We start from the raw sequence: 20,176 nt of genomic DNA on the forward strand, positions 1-20,176 counted from the left end.
AGGTTGATAATCAAAGTTTCCCAGGAATGGCAAGTAGGTGTATGTATAACAGCTCACACACTGCCGGGGAGCACAAGTATGGGAGTTCACATGTCTGTACATTCCCAGGAATGTACATTCTTAGAGAACAGACAGATGCTCAAGTCAAGGTTTGATCAAATGTCAGGGGAGTGTTCTCCGTGACTGCTTTCTGGTTTGGACCAGCACTAAGACAGACTTCAGTTCTGACCAGCAAAAATGATCGCGTTTGAGGACTTTAAAAAATTGTATGTGTGTGGATGTGTAGAATGAGAGAGGGTGATTTTTAAACTACACTGCAAAGGAGAAATGATCAGCTAACCAAGTGCTCTCACAGCATCACGTCAGAATTTAACTGGCTGATTTACCGAATGGGGATTTATTTTCTCACAGTTTTTAAAATTTTAAACAAAGATCATTCTTTCCTGAGGTGTTCTCTTTAGTTCGTATCAACGTGTTGTGGTGGTTTTTGCTGTTGCGGTATAGGCACCCAAGCCTGATAGTTTTGATAAGGGATTTTGCTATATTGTTATTAATTGGAGTAATCAAGTATTGAATTTAAAAATTGCTACATTAACTTTTCGCTTGGGTAGGTCTAAAGCAGCCTTACACTTCCCAAAAGCATTTATTTTGCTCCATGACACAATATGGAATGAGATTATTCTTTTCCTGACCAATTGCATGACTGTATGCAAATGAACTTTTGATTCAATCGATAAAACTGCATCTTCAAAGAAAACCATTGCACTGCTAAAAATATTTTTAATAATGACCACAGAAGCCATATTTGTCTCTTTGATCTCCTGAAGCTTCTTCTGGTTTTAATCAGTGTTCCCACATGAAGAACCGTGGCAACCTATGATAATAGAATCCCTATTCGCATCCATAGGGAAACAAAAATGTTCTCATCTAAAGAAGGTAATTTGGTGTTCTGCCCCTTCCATCCGCGGGCCCCTGCCTCTGTTACTGCTGGGGTATCTTGGCATCAGTTAAGTGGTTTCTGTCCTTTCCTCTGTGCATTACTCTCTCATTGAAGTGTTTCTGCTGTCTAATTATACCCTTTCAATCAAATTAGAGACTGCAGCATCTGGTTAGTGCCTGTAACTGTTGCCATCTGCACCTAGACACAGTGCTTTCATTTAAGGAGGAGTGCTTAAATTGCGATATTGAGCGAGATCTGGGAGAACAGTTTAGGTGGAAGGGAAACTACTTAAAACTTCTTAGCAGAGTACGCAAGCACACGCATCAGGCAGCTGACACCCAGCCATTATCGGACCTCACACTCGTGTTTCCGTATCCTTATATTCTGCTTACGCATTTTTCTGGCTCTTCTGAAAGACCGTAAGGAAAGAAGTGAGAACTGAGCAGGCAGTTATAGCATGTAAATTCAAGGAGCCTTCATTCCTTGCTCCAGCCTTACAGAACACTTTATGTTCTGGCTATCACACCACTTTAATGAAACCCAAGATTTAAATAGCAGCCGCTTTCATTTACCTGTCACTAATCTGCAGATTTTTGAAAAGAAAACCTGCCTCTTGTTTGGCAGTAGCTGGTAGGATAATTCCTGGCCTGGATAGGGTAGTTTCTGGTTGGTAATTGTCAGCCTCTAATCTCTCTGGCCGCCAGTCAGCACTCCAAGTATCTTTCAGAGCTTAGGGCAAACAACTAAAGCCAGTAACTTATTTTTTTCAGTGAAATAATAAGAAGTTTGTCATTCTGGATTTTCAGTCTCCAAAGCTACGTACATGCCCCAGACTTAGGAGAGTACTCTAAGAAGTCATTGAAACCATCCTGAAACCTCCGTCTCTTCAGTCGGCAATTTGTAACGTCGCTAAATATGTCTTTGAGAATATAGGAACTTTGAAGAATGCTCAGATGATTTATAAGATTTCCCACTTGTCAGCCAGAAAAAGAAGAGTGTGTGAGAAGTAGATCACTGTTTGCTTCACTTTTCAACTCATCTGTATAGGAAAGACTGCAGATAAACTTCAATGTTTGTGTTAGTTCTGTCTGCGGTAATGTGAGTTTCTCAGGTAACTGGGCCTCTTGTCATTAGGGACTCCGGAGATTAAATCCAGTATTTGGAAGTCCATCTTTGAAAAGGATTGCCAGTGCAGACTCTGAAATGTCCGTGTTTTGTCATCGGTGCTTCATTGGGTGTAAAAGTCAGTTTGTTATATTCTGCACTACCTTAATTTTTCAAATGATCCTAAAGTGGCGCCCATGTGGAGTGCAGGCAGCCATACAGTCCCAAAGTAACAAAGGCATGAATGATCATTGTAAGGTCCCTACAGCGAAGAAGAAACCGAGACAGATGGAAAAAATTTCTACTACAGCTGCTGTTTGATCTTCCAAATGTTGATCTGGCTCTAATAAAACTAATTGTGAACCTGTATCACACACTGAGCGTTCACTCGTAGTGGACAACCATCCCCAGGCTTATTTCCTGCTTTTTCTTTCTAGCAGTTGCCGTTCAGTATGTACTTACCTAGTCTCAGTATTCATTTTTTAAAAATAGAGCTGGTTTTCTGTCAGCTGTGGCACCTGATGTGTTGAAAACAGAGCAGCCCTTACAGCACACTACTGCTCGTGTTTTTTCACTATGGCTCATAAGCATTATCCTGAAAAGGACCTGCTGGAATCTTCCAGCTTTTCGTGGCAAGAACCCCTGCAATGGTTCAGTCTGTGATTAATTTTCTTTGCAGACATCCCCATGCAACAGTAGAAGCAGCAGGGTCATTAGGCAGTTAATAGAGTGAAATAATCACAGACATTGATTTCGATCGTGGAGTTGGCACAAGCCTCTACTTCAGACTCTGTCCGAAACCTGTCTGACTAAGATCTTAGAAATACGAGGTTGGAGACTTCAAGATTTGAGTGGTCACAGCTTTCTCCATGTGCTGTCTAAACCCCTAGTGGTTTAATACAGGTTTATGGTTGGCAGGGTTGTTCAAACTGAGCCTTGGGTGCATGAGCAGAAAGCATGTGTCAGATCTGTCACTCCAGTGCCTTCGAGGAAGCCGTCAGCTTCAGCCTCCACAGAGCGCCTGTTCTTCCCTCGCTGGCTTTGCCACCCACAGAGGACTTGGATAGAGTGCAAGTTGTGTCACGGTATGCCATAGTCTTACAAAACTTAAAACAATAAAACCCAAAACAAAACAACTTAACTTTAAAATAAAACCAACTTATAAAACTTATTTTCAATGGCCTCTTCTGAATTAGTTTTGTGCAGACAAATCTGGCTGAAGTTTTTAAAGGTCATCTTTTTCACGGAATTATTGCACCAGTGGTGCAAGATGAAAAGAAGGACAGAGGTTCTAACCTCCAGCATCTCTCAGGACTTTTGTCTTTGAGGTGGAGAGGACGTTGGTCTGCCTGCAGATGAAACATTCAGTTTGCACCTTCAACACATCGGGAGTATTCATTTCATAGCGAGATGGCTAAGGCTGTGTCTTGGCTGGCGTGCAGCAAAATATGGCAAAATTGCTATGCATGATAAATATAAATAATTAAATATCAAATATAAATTCAGCTGTTTCCTACCAAGATATTGAATATACTGAGAGATCTGTGTCCATGTTACTGGGAATTCCATAGAAAACTGTACAAAATAGGTACCTGCAGATCTCAAAGCTGGTTGTTCAAGTTAAAAGACTGTAGGGCTCAGGATATGATTTTTAAATGCCAATGTTTACCTGAAAAGATTGCACTCCAGTGCTATGGCAAAATTATTATCAGTCATTAACAACATGAAAATTTCTTAGTGAATTCTCTGTAACACAAAAAGGTTTGTATTTCATTTGATAACACCTGCTAAATTCATAACTTAAAGTGGAGGTTTTATTTCTGTTTTTCTTGGATAATCAATGATTTTATGTGCTATCTCACTGCCTCCCCCTTCCCCATCTAGACACTAACAAAGGCAGAGAAGCTTCACTACAGCTCAGCTGGCACATTTTCCCAAATCTCCTGATAGTGCAGGAGAACACAGGAGGCACTGTTACAGCTACCTGTTGTCCTGGGAACAAAAAGCTACAGCTAAGATGAATGAAGAGAGCTCTGACTTCATTTTCTGCAGTGTCCTTAAAGTACTAACGCAGTGCAGTTTGAAGAAAATCTATTCAAATAGGAATAAAGCTGCCATGAAAATGAAACGCAGTTGCTACTGCAAGTTAAAGCAGATCCTGGAGTGGGCCGATGTTAACTTCAGTTTAGACCGTGTGCCAAATTACATTCAGGTATTGTAGCATTCCTTGCATTTCTGAGTAGATGTTGGTACATATTGCTTCTCATTTAGAAGTGAGAAGCAAAAGAGGCAATAGCAGGAAGCTGAAGTAGACGTCTTTTCTGGGTGTGTTTATCACTTCTCACAACCACTTCTTTATACTGTACGTTACCTTGTTTATCCACTTTGACTTTTCCTCTCTTTTCTGCCAAATTCATCAGCTTCTATTTTTCAGCTATGATATAGGAAAACGTTTATATTAACTGCAAAGCAAGAGAGGTATGGCAGAAAGTTGCAGCGCTGTGGTGACTTTAAAGTGTTGGGGTTTTTTATTCATATATCTATGCAAATGTCTGTGCTGGCCTGAATACTGGAAACTCAGCTTTGCATTTTCAAATAGATGTATGTAGCAGTCCTGCGTGGCTAAGGCAGTCAGGTAAATTACAGTATGGAGGAGTATTGACTTGAAGCATATTTTCGTTAAATTAGACACTTTTCTCTCCACGGATGATAGCAGTATATATTAATGGCTGTGCAGACACCTCCTCTGGGTGCCTTCAGCAACAAAATTCCATTTAATAGAAATCCTAACTTGCCTAGGCATGAAAATGTGCAGTGAAAGCACAGAAACATCAGCTTTCATCTGCTGTGTAATAAAACTGTGAAATAATCATTATAATTGCACCGTTCTGACATTTGTGGGCCCAGACTAAACTCATTTCAAAGGCATGTTTTTAATAATACATTTTCCCTTCTCCCACAGTATTTCTAAATACAAAAAAAGGTGTACTCTTAATATCGGGATTAAGCGGGGAGTGTTTTTTTTCCTCTCCCAGCTGCAGCCACACAGGCTTGTTTTGTAAAGTACATCTTAGGAGGGACACCTGAGATCCGCATACTCCACTTCAGAGCGCTCTGCCTTCCCCTCAGGGCAGTGGAGCAGCTCTGCAGCTGTTAACGTGATTTCGGATCAATCAGAAAGTTGTGCAGTTAGGAGACCTTGGTGACTTTCCCCAGCAATGCTACTCAGTACAAAGACGTGTTTGCAGCAGTTTTAATTCTGCTACGGGCTGTTGTATTATAATACTTGTAAAAATAAATATGTGGATGATAAATGTTACCAGGTATTAATTATGAACAGGATGGACTTACCTATGGTACGCTACTTATAATGACTGTTTCTGGACGGTGATCACAGAATCATGGAGGCGTTGAGGTTGGAAGTGACCTCTGCTCAAGCACTGTCACCTAAAGCACATTGCCCAGGATCATGTCCAGATGGCTTTTGACTGTCTACAAGGACAGAGCTTCCACAGCCTCTCTCAGCAAACTGTTTCCATGCTCTGTCACCCTCACAGAGCGTAATTTAATAAAAAATGTTTTGCCTTTTTAGTGAAGGTAAAATTTTTCATGCGTATGAATATTTATTTGATCAGAAGATGTCATTCGTAAGACACAGCAAAGCCAGGCAGCATGAGATGTGCAGTTCAGCTGAGAGGGGGATAGTGCACTTAATGACTAGAGAAATCCTTCTCTGCTTTGATTTCTAACTTGCTGGCTATTAGGAAGCTAGGAAAACAAACACGAGTGGAAGAAAAATGAGTGAGGCAGAATACTTACCTGTTTTAATCTGAAAACATAAATGATTTAGCAAATCACAGTATCATGATTATACCCTACCAAAGGAGATTCCTTTATAAGGCAAATCAGGCCGGATTAAAAATGCCCAAGAATTTTTCTAAATCAGGAAGTAAATGTTTGCAAAGTCCATGCCTACACAATCTTTCACTTTTATATATAAAGTACTGATATTCACAAATCTAGTTAAACTGGCATGAGATTTGGGGTGTTATACTGATGAGTGGCAGACTGATAACTTCATCTAATTTCATTTCTTCCCAGAATGTTACACAGCAAATGGGGCTGACTATCGTGGCACACAGAACCAGACCTCCCAGTATGCAGGGAAACCTTGTCTATTTTGGAATGAGACATTTGAGCATCCTTATAATACTCTGAAATATCCCAATGGGGAGGGAGGGCTTGGAGAGCATAACTACTGCAGGTAAGAAATATCTCATTGCTACTAACATTGCCTGTATACCCAGTGTTACTTTTAACAGTTGACACAAAGTGAGGAAACTTCCTGTCATGCAGTGAAGGACGTCAGAACCATGGATATCTAACAGGCTTTGGTTTATCCTGTAATCAGTACCCTGGATCTACAAGCACCATTAGTAGAAAAAGTATGTTCAACCCAGCTCTCACCCAAAGTCCATATCGTATATCCAGTCTCTAATTTGGCATGATGGAGAAAGACTGGAGATTACTTTAAATGAAAAGGGGGAGATAAACTGATCCAAGTCAAGTACAGAAGCACCAGTGAATGTCTGTAGGAGTCTGGAACATTGTGGTTTTTAGCCTCACCCACAAGCCTTGTTCTATTATAAACTATGTTTCCGAGTTCTGTGCTAATGAAAGTTGTGTAGTCACTAAAAATTCTCAGTAAGCATAAGCTGTTCGGTGACTTAAGAGTTGTTATTTGAATTCAGCAGCTCAACTGGCAGTGGTTTACAATATCAGCTCAAACCATGGCAGATCCCCTTTCATTTCCTTGCCTTCTAGAGAAGTCCCCCATAACTATGGAAAGGATTAAAACTTAAATAAGAACTTCAGAACTGAGGAGCCAAATAAGAATCACAGAAACATTAAGGCTGGAAAAGACCTCTGAGATCATCAGCTCCAACTGTCAACCCAACCCCACCATGGCCACTAAACCATGTCCTGAAGTGCCACAGCCACACGTTTTTTGAACCCCTCCAGGCATGAGGACTCCACCACTGCCCTGGGCAGCCCCTTCCAGTGCTTGACCACTCTTTCAGTAAAGAAATTTTTCCTCATATCCAATCTAATCCTCCCCTGGTGCAATTTGAGGCCATTTCCTCTCATCCTATTGCCTGTTACTTGGGAGAAGAGACCGACCCCTCTGTACACCCTCCTTTCAGGTAATTGTAGAGAGCAATAAGGTCTCCTCCAGCCTCCAGACTGAACACCCCCAGCTCCCTCAGCCACTCCCCATCATTTGTGTGCTCCAGACCCCTCCCCAGCCTCATTGCCCTTCTCTGGCCATGCTCCAGCCCCTCAATGTCCTTCTGGGACTGAGGGGCCCAAAACCAAACACAGGGTTAGAGGTGCAGCCTCACCAGCGCCAAGTGCAGGGGCACAATCACTTCCCTGGTGCTGCTGGCCACACTATTGCAGATACAAGCCAGGCCGCTGTTGGCCTTCTTGGCCACATGGGCACACTGCTGCCTCATGTTCAGCTGCTGTCAACCAGCACCCCCAGATCCTTTTTCTGGTGGGCAGCTTTCCAACCACTCATCCCCAAGCCTGTAGTGCTGCATGGGGTGGTTGTGACCAGCACTTGGCCTTGCTGAAGCTCGTACAATTGGCCTCGCCCCATCGATCCAGCCTATCCAGATCCCTCTGCAGAGCCTTCCTACCCTCGAGCACTCCCATCCAGTTTGGTATCATCTGCAAACTGACTGAGGGAGCGCTCAACTCCCTCATCCAGATAATTGATAAAGATGTTAAACACAACCTAAGTTCAGAGATGTTAAGGCTCTGTAGGCTCTTTTTAGCCTGCAACATTTAACTTCCTGATGTTGTACGCCAGCCAGCTAAGATTTTATGCCCGTCTATACTTGCTATGAAAATAGGTGGGAATAACCTGATAGATAAATTCCTTAAACCGATAATAATCAGCTCATCTAGGATGCATATGAAGTTGAGTGGTGTTCCTTTCTGGGTTATGGGCACAGAGATGTTTAAACCAAGAAATTAAGAATTGAGTTGTGTGGAGAATAGCAGGAAAAGCTCTAATGTCTCCTTCATGAGAAGGTTCACACCACATCTCAGTTCTGCTGCAAGATGCCTTTACTTAGCAGTTTATAAGCAATAAGCAATATAAAATAAGCAGTATAAATCAGGATAAATGAGGCAAAATTAATATTCAGGAGCTCAACACAATTGCTGTGTCACAAACATAAGGCCCTGGTTCTTGACCCAGTCTTTGATCAGAAGTATTCAAGAAAATATGGCAGAGACACAGCCAGCCAGTTAATGGAAAGTAAGTAAGAAAGCACAGAAGAGAAGTCTTGTATGAGCACACTGATGAAAGGAGTCAGTGGCATTTCCAGAGTATTTGATGACTCGGGAGGTTATTTCTCATTGAAGAACATTGGTGAAGGACAGAGAAGAAAAAAAGACTTACTTGGGATCTTTTCCAATAGCTGCAGCAGTGCTTCAAAGTAACACTGTTCAATGTGTTGCACCAGTGGACTCCGTTTTCAGCCACAGAAGGAGGGAGCATTATTGCCAAGTTCTGAATTGGCTCCTGTGAATCCGTTCAGCATCTTACAGGAGTAAAGAAAAATACACCACCTGCAAGGGAAACTGCATAGAAGTTGGGCATTCGCTTTAGAAAATGGCCTGGAAAACAAATAAACCCATCGAGCTGTCTAGTATCAGGTCAGCATGTAAGCACTGGAAGGACTGTCTTCCCATCCAAAATATTTCACACCAACTTTACCGCCTCCCTCAGCCCAACACCACCAAATGCATAACAATTCTGAGCTGTGTCTCTCAGCATGTGTACTAATACAGAGCTACAAAAAGGCCACTGAATTCTCTCTGTTACAAATAGCAGAGTCAAGAACATAATTTGGATTGTTGCTGTGTGGTAATCTCCTAGACAGCCTGTATCTACAGAGTCTTACTTTTGGCAGTCATCACTGTCTCCTATTTAAGTTTGTACAAAGCAAAACAGGTACAAGCTATGCTAAAATGTGTGTAACACTGAATGTTTACCCAGGTATTCGAGTAACCCTTACTAGAGTCTCACTTTGCAAGTGAGAATTTGGTGTTACAAGGAGCAAGAAGCCTATAATCTGGTATGTGAGCCTGAGGAGTTAATTGATTACCAAATACAGCTTTTTAACCTCAGTCTGCTGGGTATTAGATTATCCTCCTTGAGACAGAGTCTGACTGGAAGGTTAGCCATTTCCTTTCTCATGCCAGATCACTTGGCCCAGGAAAATTCTCAGAGGTGAGTGGAATGATGATCCTAAATAACAGATGCTTTCTAACTTCTGTTGAAAAAACCAAAAAAGCTTGGAAAGTCACTGTTTTAAGAGTGTCAGAGCATATCTTTAGCAGGGAAATCTTACCGAGGCCTTGTGAGTGCAGGTATTACTGGTTTAGCTCTTTCTCTGCCATTTATTTGCTTGGTGACAATGGACCTCTGAAGCAAAACAGATCTCACAAGGCTTTTTTTAAGGCATAATACGTTGCTTTGAGGCTCAGTGCTAGGGACAACATTTGAATAATCTAATTTTACACTGAAAGCATTAATCAGAAGCATGTTATCTCTCCATGGGTGGTCCCTCCTTACCTCATGGTGTTCCACTAAACCTCATTTCAGCCATAACGATATTAAGCGGACTGAAATGTGTGGCGATTTTTGAAAGACACTCAGTTGTTTTCCAACCGTATGCACTTCTGAGGTTCAAGGCAAAGATTTCCAAAGACATTCATCACATTTCTCTGCGATTTCCTTGCATTTTTAAGGCATTTATATGTGGAGTGCCACTACTATGGTTCAGTTACAGACATCTGATCTCTGTCATGCAGGTGTAAAGCCAAAATTTCCTGTAACTGTGAAAACAAGGAAAACTCTGTTATTTCAAGTACAAGCTTTCCTTGATTTTAGTCTTCTGCTTTTGTTAGCCACTGGAATCTCTGCCATTAACACCTAAATTCCTAGCACACTATTCTTAGGCTTTCCTCATCCACTGCTTTTAAGTGGTCTGTTTGAAAGCCTGAGGAGCAGCATTTTAGTCAGCTAAATTGAACTCTACCCACCAGTTGTCTCCAGCATTCTGGTATTTGATCAGAAAACATCCCCAGCAGTTCTAAAATTGGATCTCCCACAAAGAGTTGTTAATATGCCCAAATGACAATGTGCAGCTGAACTGACGCTTCAGTGTAGGAGGGCGGTTCTCATTAATAGAATTCATGCCAGAGTACATGATAAAAAGATTGCAGTTGGCCCTAATTACAAGAAAAGGTCATATTTCACCCTGACTGTCCAGAATAGCAATTTATTCTCTTAAATGGATCTTTTCAACGTGAAAAGCTTTTGAAAATTTACATAGGAAAAAAAACTTTAAATAGCCTAACAAATAATTAGGTACGCATTTGTAAATAGTGCTACACAACAGCACAGAATAATCATGGACACGTAAGGAACTATCTGTCAATATATCAGATCACTGGGAAAGATTTATTCAGCTTTACTGAAGGGAAAGAAAAGACCTCAGTCTTTCCCAGAAGACTTCATTGGATAAATGTTTTTGTCATCCCACACATAGAAAGTTGGAGTCTGGACCACTTTGTACCAAGGCAAAAATCAAGTTTAGGAGTCTTAGGAACCTGTATGCAGGATGTGGGACTGAAAATCTTCCTCTCTCTCAGTGCTGTCCAGAAATAGCTCTGCACCTTTTAGACTTAAAAAAGCAATTATGTTTTAGACATTACTACTATTTTATGCTTGCTGAGTACTGTAATAACCAAAGTTATCTGAACTTCCTGGCCACTTTTGCATTTTTCTTGGTATGCAAGTCCAACAGGTGAAATATTCACTAGGTGATCAAAAAGAGCGATGACACTGAAACTTAATAATATTTATTTTTATGTGGTTTTTGAAAATATTTGATGACTTTTCACTCCCTCTCGCTGTTTTTTCTCTTTCAGGAACCCTGATGGAGATGTCAGCCCATGGTGCTACATTGCAGAGCACGAGGATGGGATATATTGGAAATACTGTGAGATTCCATCCTGCCGAAGTAAGCGCTCCACGCAGTTTTGTTAGGCCTCCATCTCTGTTGAACAGAGATCGGCTGTGATACAGCAGTGGGCAGTGACTTCCAAACAGAAACTAGGATAAGACCAATCGGCTCATTCTCATTTGCAGACTAAGCAATATTTGAAATGGGTCTCTAGAGTTAATCACAAGTTTACTGTAGTTTAATGTGTACCACGCATCATACACAGAATTGCTTGGAAGAAATAAAGACAGTGTGAGAGGACATAGGGAAAAGGTGGCTATTTGTGAAGTATATGGGATCTCTGGCCTTTGCAGGTGCCTATGCTTAGCAAACTGGACTTTGTTAGATTTTTTAACAGATAATTCACAAGCTCCCTTCCTTTCAGTATTTAATATTTTTAATGCATTAAAATGCATTCTATATTACTTACCTTGTCCGAAATGTGGAGGTTTTGCTGTGATTTATGTTAATATGTTCCAAATTTTTCATTCCTGAATGCTCCAGGATAAACTCCTAAGAATCACATTCTTCAAAATACACCTAAATATTAAAGAGAGATTCCAGTTTTGCATGTTAACAAGTAACCATAACTACACATTTTATTAAGTCTAATCATTAATGCCTTTACTTGCTTTCCGAACTTCTGTGCAAGTATTTTCTGTTTCTAAGGGCTTATGTGAATACTGTTAAGCCTCAGAGCAGTTGTCTTTGCGTAGGCATAATTACCACTGGAAGAAGTGCATTTCTTACTTGAAGTTGAGAAAACAACACTAAACAAAATAAAATGCATCTAAAGTGATTTTTTTTACTTTGTCCACAGTTGCGGTTTTTGTAAGGAATGTGAGTGATTCACATTTTCAAGCTAGACAAATATGTAAGTGTGACCTTAAGTCGGGTGACTTTTACCTAGTCTTTAATACAGATTAAGGAGTCTATTTTAAATAATGCAGAATCATTCAACACTCCGATACTCATTGTTCGGAGGACATCTTACTCTTATTTTTCTAATATACCGAGTCCTATTTAGGAAACATGACCCTCCTAATTAAGAAATTTATCTTGGTCTAAAATGAAAGAATTTGCATTTTCTTTAAAGACCACAGATGTTAACAAATTCTCTGGATATGGCACCAGTAAAAAAGCTGAAAGGCAAATTCTCTCCACTCCATTTGTTCTACACAAAGGATCCTTTTAAAACCAGACTCACTCATTTTCTCTGTGGTGGGGAGCAGAGGATTTAAACTTGGACACTTACTTGCACAGATAATCCAGACTTACATTTACAAAATGTCCTTTTGACCAGTAGCAGCTGCTTCAAGCATTGCACTGAAACTGGATACTAGAAAAAGGAATTGCAGCAATTTAGAACAAACTGTACATTGCAAGCCCATCCAAGTCTTAATACAAACCTCATGGTTTATGAAGCTGTGTAAGTAAAAAAAAACCCTTTTATTCTTTACCAGATTTTCTGTTTTCAGTAAGCATGATGCTAAATCACAGGACCATCAAAACCCACTTGTGAAGCGCATAATACAAAACCCAGTGTTGTGATGGAGCAAGAAAGCAGTTGTGTAAAGAAATCCTATTTGAAATTCTTAGAGGAGTAAAAAAATGGCCTTACATAAGCTGCTTTTCCATAATTTTATTTACTACTGGAGAAGACAAGTAGCTGGAGCACAATTTACCTATAAAGTCTATCCACATAATACCACTACAACGCAAACAACATGAAGCATGTTGATTGCCTAGAGAGATCTGCATGCAGTGATACACTCTAACAATAATTAAGAATCTACAGTTAGGAATTTTTCATTACGATGATGATTTCACATGGTTATATTGTGTGTCTCGTTCATTAGTATTTATATGTAGCCCAGAAGGTTTCATTCACAAATGTGTTCTGGCATTCTGCATGTGTAAACACGCTACACAGAGTTTAGCAATGTTAGATGAGGATGAATGGGCGTAATCACAGAAGACAGTGGTAGTTACCGCAGTAGGAGCTTGGTCTTTCCTTACCACGGAAATGGTACGCTTGATTTGGTTACAAAATGTACAAAGTTTTCAAGTTACTCAGTCTGGTTTATTAGCATGGAACTTGTTGAAGTAGTAATCCTCTGGAGACGAGGTTGAAGGGACCCACCAATAAAGCTACTTAAAAAAACCCCCACATATATAATGTGTTTTTTAGTAAATCCCAGGTCTCCTAGGAAAATGAGCTTGGTTGGTTAACTAGGAAGCTTTTTTCAGGGCATTGAAATCATGCACTGTACAAAGAACCTGAGCTCTCCACGAGTTATCTGCCCAGCTGTGCTCAGCTGGGGTGGGGCTGCAAATGGGGATTTTCAAAGGTATGTTAAATCAGGCTGGAACTTGAAGTCTCACTACTTGCGTGCATGCTGCTGCAGGGCATATCAAAGCCATAACTCCATGCAAGCCTTTATAATTGAAATTGTATCATTCTTAGATAATTATTTTATGAAGAATATTTGAAGCAAAATTACCTAATTGTTCAAAAAAAACCCTTGAATTTTCTTCCTAACTTCATTAATTCTTCTTTGTAATATTATAATCATCCTCTTTAAAAGTATAATCATACACACACCTGTATATTTGCTGGTCACTAATAGATATGCTAACCTGCTTCCTCAAAATAAGGAAGCTGCCTTAGGGCATATAGCCCAGCTCCAGGAGCAGGTTCTCAGGCAGCTCCAGATGTCAGGATGATTCACATTTTCACGGTGAGCTGACAGCAGTTTACAAGCTCAGTATATAATATTCCAAAAGAATAGCAACAAGACCATCTTTGTAAGAATGAGGCAAATAGAAGGCCTGAATTCAGGGCATTATTTCAGTGGCTGCTGCACATGGACATGTATAGGAAATCCCAGAATCCAATGGACAGATCCTTTCAGGACTGCTCAGTACAATAAATATCATTGCAATCCTATTGTAATTATGTGAAAGTACAATAATACAGAAGCAGTTTACTAACACACAGGTTATCTCATAGAGAAAAAGGCTGCCTGTCTAGTTCAAAAGGACCCCCAAAACAGCTAATCCACGTGCTATCAGATATCAGAGGCTGCAAAACCCCAAACTCAGCACTGCTCCTCTCCAGAAAAAAAAAATCCAGCTAGTGGTAAGTCAAAAACCTGGATCAGTGCTGTGCCACAAGATGTTAGCAAGAGAGTTCAGAGTTTACTGGGTACTGAAATAAAAAAATGACTGAATAAACTCTCTGATCACATCATGTGTTATACAGAGCTGTGGAGGTTAGGTGGACAAAAAGTAATCCTTGCCAGTCTGGCACAAGGATAAACATGATCTGACCACAGAGCTGGTGGTAGATTTAGTTCCAAGTATGTGAGCAGATACGACAAGCAGGAAAGGGAAAATTGTATGCCTTTAGCACAGCGCTATATTGTACCCCACATCCTCTCTCTAGTAGTCATGGCTAAACTCCAATGTTTTGTTTAAAAGTGCAAAACGAAAACAAAACAAAAACAGAGGACAAACTATGTGCTGAAGGAGGAAAACTCACTCTGACCTCCCACAGTGACCAAGGAGACTTAAAATGTTGTATTAATACAGTATAAACAGATGTTTCACTAAAAAAAGTAATATTGCTCAACTTTGAATCTCTTTGGACATACCATAAAATATGATACTTTGAATTCATAATTTGAGCTTTAAATACTAGGAAATTTCCCTACGTAAGTACATAGTCCCTCCCATAAAACTTACCAAACTCCATCCTAAAACACAGTTGAGGTTCCCTTCCTCAAATAGCCTGTTTAGAAAACTTCCAGAGCTTCATTGTTTAGAAGATCAGGCAGAAATCACATTGTTTGAGTTACGTTGTTAGGATATGCATGATCATAGTCAAAAAACCCTACAAAACCACTGAACCCACTTAATGGCTTTATTTTTTTTAAAATTGACTCTACCTGGAGAGATGAACGAGGTATTTATCTTGTCTGTATTACTGCAGCTCACAGAAACTGACTACAGAGTGTTGCAGGTATATTGCTAAACAGATACGATGCTATTTCACCACCTGTCATTTATCCCTGGGCATGTTTGGAAAATATGACAAGGATCTAGGATAGAGTAGCACTTCCCATACTGGGAAATCAAGACCAGAACATACAGAGAGCCGCTTACCAACCAGGTAGTGCATTGAGCGTCTGAGTGCTGGGTGTTTCCGGGCACACCTTTACAGTGACGGTCGTCTGTTATTCTTGGCAGTGCCGGGGAACCTGGGGTGTTACAAGGACCATGGAGAGCCACCACCTTTGACTGGCACCAGCGAGACCTCCAATAAACTGACTATCCAAACATGCATCAGTTCCTGCCGAAGTCAACAGTTCAAGGTGATTTCTTTGACACACGTTTACAAAATGTTTTCAGTGACAAAAAATGGCAATAAACCTGGAGTTCTTTATCATATTTCTCCACAAGCTCCCCTCCCTTTTTTTTTTTTAACCTTAGAGAGGTCTATGGCCTCACACCCACTCCAGGGGAGCCCTCTCTCTGCATCCAGAGCCATCTGGGCAAACAACCAGCTTATAATGTCAGGAGAAAGCATGCTTGTTTACTGCAGTTAAGAGTGATACGGTGTCCTAATTGCCCTTCATTCCGTCTTTCCCACTAGTTTAAGTAGCATCCTGGCAGCTCAAACAAAAACAGTTTGTGGTGGGACCTCTGACTCATCATATTTCTCCAAAACACACACATTCTGCTGCCAGATTTCCTGCTCATACAACCTGCTGCTATCTCACCTTTGAATATTATCCCGCCCTTCCTTACGCATCTTTGTTGTCAAAGTTTGCAGGCATGGAATCAGGTTATGCTTGTTTCTGTGGAAATAATCCTGACTACTGGAGATACGGGGAGGCAGCCAGTACGGAATGCAACAGTGTTTGCTTTGGAGACCATACTCAGCCTTGTGGTGGGGATGGCAGAGTCATTCTTTTTGACAGTAAGTATTGAAACAGGCTCAGTTTTTCCCAAAAGAGAAGCCTCAAATGTTCAACAAATTAGGGAAAAGGTTTAAATGCAGTGAGAACCGTTGCACACAAAACAGCGTAACACCTACATTCAGTATAAAATAAAGCTGCTTTCCATTTCTGGTTGAAATTCACATCCATTAATGTGAAAAAGCTCTTCCAAGAAATGATGCTTGCTCAGGCAGCTGACTTACGCTCCAGAGATTGTCTTTTACTTCCCCACAAGTGGTGCTAACTCAGCTATCACAAACAGCACGTCATGGAAAGACTCCTCCAGGACTCATCTTACCAAGGGAGCAGATATCTTAACAGATAGCAGAGGTGATTAAGTAAGGCACCTCAAATACAATTTCGATCTACACCAACTTGGGTTGTTTTTTTTTGTTAATCAGTACTTGCTATAACCCAGTTAACACAACACAAAGCAATGCAGTAGGGTTGGGACAGGGAAGGAGCGTACGGCAAAAGTACAAACAAGTTAGGTTGCTATTATGACCATTGCTGATTTAATCATTCCTTGTACATAGAAATCCTCTTTTCTGCTCTTCAGTATCCATCCCAGTGCCAGCTGTGTGACTTCGCAGGGTGGTGCTATGAGTACCCAGTTGTCTGGCTGGGGTACAGGCTCCCAGTGTGGCTGAGAGTGCTGGAAGCTGAGAGCTCACAGTATCCTGCAATATATTGTTGTATATTCTCAGATCTCCACTGCCTCTGATGTAGAAGCTACCTTTTAAGTTGAGTTATAAACTTTCTGGAACTAGAAGTGGCATACTTTTCCACCTTCTGAACACACAACCAAACTTCCCATCTCCTTAATCTGAAACTGTTGAGACAGGAATTATTCACTCTGCTCACTTGCATATTCTCCCCAAGATACCACAAGAAGCACCAGAGTTGCCTGCTGCTTTCAGTTCTGAGCTAGCATACAGCTTCATGCGTCATCCTCTGTTTCCTTCTGCTGTCAGCCTCCCAGATTCTGGATGGGCAAAGACTTTGTAACTTTCCTCTTCTGGAAAGGGCTCAGCAAGATGCCACCCTGAGACCTGCACTGTTCCTTCTGGTGAACAGCGAGGGAGAGCTGTGGCCAGGTTAAGAGACGTCATCCTAGTAACTACTTTCTTTTGCTGATGAGCAGTATTTGCTCTCTTTTCTACATTATGTCATATCCCCAGAACCTTCCTAATTCCTCCTCCCCTGCCTCTTTTGTGTTTATGTGCACCTATCATGGCCTAAAGCTGTAACATTCAAAGTCACAACACAGACCTCAGCCAGCTCCAGAAGGAAATGAGGGAGGGAAAGCGTTTCCATTCCATATGGGGCAGGGCTGTACTTTGTCAGGCATCTGTGGAGCACTAGGCATTGGCATTCTCAGTTAATGGTGCTGGTTTGAAGAACATCATGTGATGCAGTAATTACAAACAGCACAACCAAATGTAACAATACCTATAAGCCATCTGCAAAGAAGAAATTCGATATCTCAATGGCAAATTTCAATTCTATCCATTCAATCTATTGAAACAATTCTATCTATTAAATTAAATCACCGGCTCTGTTAGCACGGAGTAAGTGCAAAACACAAATTCCTCTATGGGACTTAGCACCTCTATGGGGTCTTTCACATTCTTGCTATTCTTCATTTTCAGTGCCTCTGTAAGGTCTTTCATCATGCAGCACTGAAGTGTGAGTTTTACTCAGGCTATGACCAGGCCTTGCTCCAGAAAAAGAAATGTTTTCATGTTATTTTTCTGGCAGACATATGCTACTTCTTGTTCTCCTTCCCCCAGCTCCCTTTAATTTGTATTAAAGCTCTTTCTCAGAGCCCTGTGAAAACTGAGACACTTCTAAACACTTCACTTCCTTGATTTCCATTCTCACAAGCCTCTATTACAGGGCTTTAATTAAGCTTTCAGAGAAATTAATTCTACTTCGATTCTTCAATCCTTCAGCCTATGATATGGGGGAGTGATAACTCTGATCCAAACAGTTTTGTCATGAAATGCATTAATATATAATAGATATGTAATATTCTGTATTTAGGGGATATATAAAAATACGTATGCAGGTGTATATACCTACATACAATACATTTTTTAAAATTATATATGTCTAGATACAGATACTCATGAAATCAGCTGGCTGGCATTTCAGTTTCTGGATTCACTGGTAAATAAGTGCACTGGGAATCTGGATAGTTGTCAAGGAATGTAAAGATTTACTGGGCGTGTGCTTGTTTTGAATAGAAAAGGTAGCAACAAATCTAAAAGATTTTCTTTAGACTTCATAACAGGATCTTTTTTCAAGGTACTTAATGAAGGTAAGGTCAAACATTAATTAGACAAGATCAAAAGGCAGGATGCTTACAAAGCACATACAAACGGCCACAGAGGTGATTAAGGGATTACAACATCGTTCATACAAGGAGAGGCTGAGAGATCTCGGATTGTTCAGTCCTGAGAAAAGCGGGCTCGGGGGGAATCTTTTCAATTTGTATAAATAACCGATGGGAGGGTGTAAAGATGACGCCAGGCTCTCAGTGCTATCCAGTGAATAGACTGGAAGCAACAGGCACAAATTGAAATATAGGAAAATCCACTTAAACAAGGAAAAACGTCTTTTATGGCGAGGGTGACACTGGGACAGGTTGCCCTCCGTGGAGACTCAAAACACAGCTAGACAGCATCTCCTGCTTTGAGCAGGGGGGTTGGACTACACGGTCTCCGGGGGTCCCTCCCATTATTCTGTGAAGATTTGGGGTTTTTATCAATTTGATAAGGCTGTGAAGGAATTTCAGTAATTCAGCAGCAAGAGTTAACAGTCACTAATCCACTTGCTTGCCTGCCCGATAGGGATGGAGCACAAGTCCATGAATCAGTGATTTAGCTTTCATCCTGTCCCTGCAGGGATGCAGGAGAGAGTACATGGTTACAAGGACATCAGATAGTTGCAGTAATCAAGAGTAGGGTCTGAGTAATGAGACACAGCGAGTGTGTCCCAGGCAAATGCAACAAAATAGGTGTGCTCCCAGTGCTGAGGAAGGTGAAGGACACCAATCTGAGACTGCATCCTGCTGGGCAGCAAGTTCACACCTTCATTCACATCGAGCATCAGAATCTGGAGTATTGAAGCTGTGCATCATGAATGCATAACCTCTTCTCACCACTTTCCTCCCTTTCCTTTTCACAGCCCTTATTGGAGCCTGTGGAGGGAATTACACTTCTGCTACAGCTGTGATCTATTCCCCAGATTTTCCTGACACATACGGCACAGGGAAAGCCTGTTACTGGACCATACAAGTTCCAGGAGCATCACAAATCCACTTCAGCTTTGCCCTCTTTGAAATCAAAGATGCTACAGACATGGTGGAATTGCTGGATGGCTATACCTACCACGTTCTAGCTCGTTTTAATGGCAAGAACCGACCTCCCCGCACCTTCAACATCTCTTTGGATTTTGTCATTTTGTACTTTTTCTCCGATGAAATCAATCAAGCCCAGGGATTTGCTATCAGATATAGAGGTAAGAGGCTAACTTTGCTGTTTCTACCTTTCAATAAGCTGTGAAAGCATTTGATTTACACAGATTTCAAAAGTGTCAAAGTAACACCAAATATTTTGACTCCCATGTCTACAAACATTTCATCTGTATGGCTGCCACTGCTCAGTGGGTAAAAAGCTTCACTAAAATTTCTCTTACTTTGGAAAACTTCTGTCAGCTGTGTCATAGACGGCAAAAGACAAACTTTCAAAAATTCAATCTTATACGTACCTGACTTTGCAAACACATGGGAAAATGACAAAGCTGAAACAAAACAAACAATATCAACATCAAAACAATCTGCATCTTGGTTCGTCTTGGCTCTCTCCAATAGTCTATTCCACTCAGATGCAAAGTCATCAGGAGAAAACCTTTTAGTCCTTGAGTTGTACCTGCTGTTAGGATGAGCAATTAGCTTCCAGAGAAACTCTGAGAACCACAAGTCAGTAAAGTACAGGCTTCTTCTGGCATCACAGAATATGAGGAGTTGGCAGGGACCT

At 40.9% G+C, this 20,176-nt stretch overlaps 1 protein-coding gene across 1 annotated transcript; it reads left to right on the forward strand.

Moving 5' to 3' along the window:
* Positions 1-6,145: 6,145 nt before the first annotated feature.
* On the forward strand, positions 6,146-19,658 carry KREMEN1 (kringle containing transmembrane protein 1; the record flags this gene model as incomplete). Its single annotated transcript, XM_010188222.1, has 5 exons — positions 6,146-6,308; positions 11,057-11,148; positions 15,382-15,506; positions 15,961-16,114; positions 19,326-19,658. Coding segments are annotated over 5 exons (867 nt in total), but the record flags the coding sequence as incomplete, so codon positions are not given.
* Between the last annotated feature and the right edge of the window lie 518 nt (positions 19,659-20,176).

This window comes from Mesitornis unicolor, unplaced genomic scaffold (assembly GCF_000695765.1).
Source record: "Mesitornis unicolor isolate BGI_N332 unplaced genomic scaffold, ASM69576v1 scaffold9947, whole genome shotgun sequence".
Classification (NCBI taxonomy): Eukaryota; Metazoa; Chordata; class Aves; order Mesitornithiformes; family Mesitornithidae; genus Mesitornis; species Mesitornis unicolor.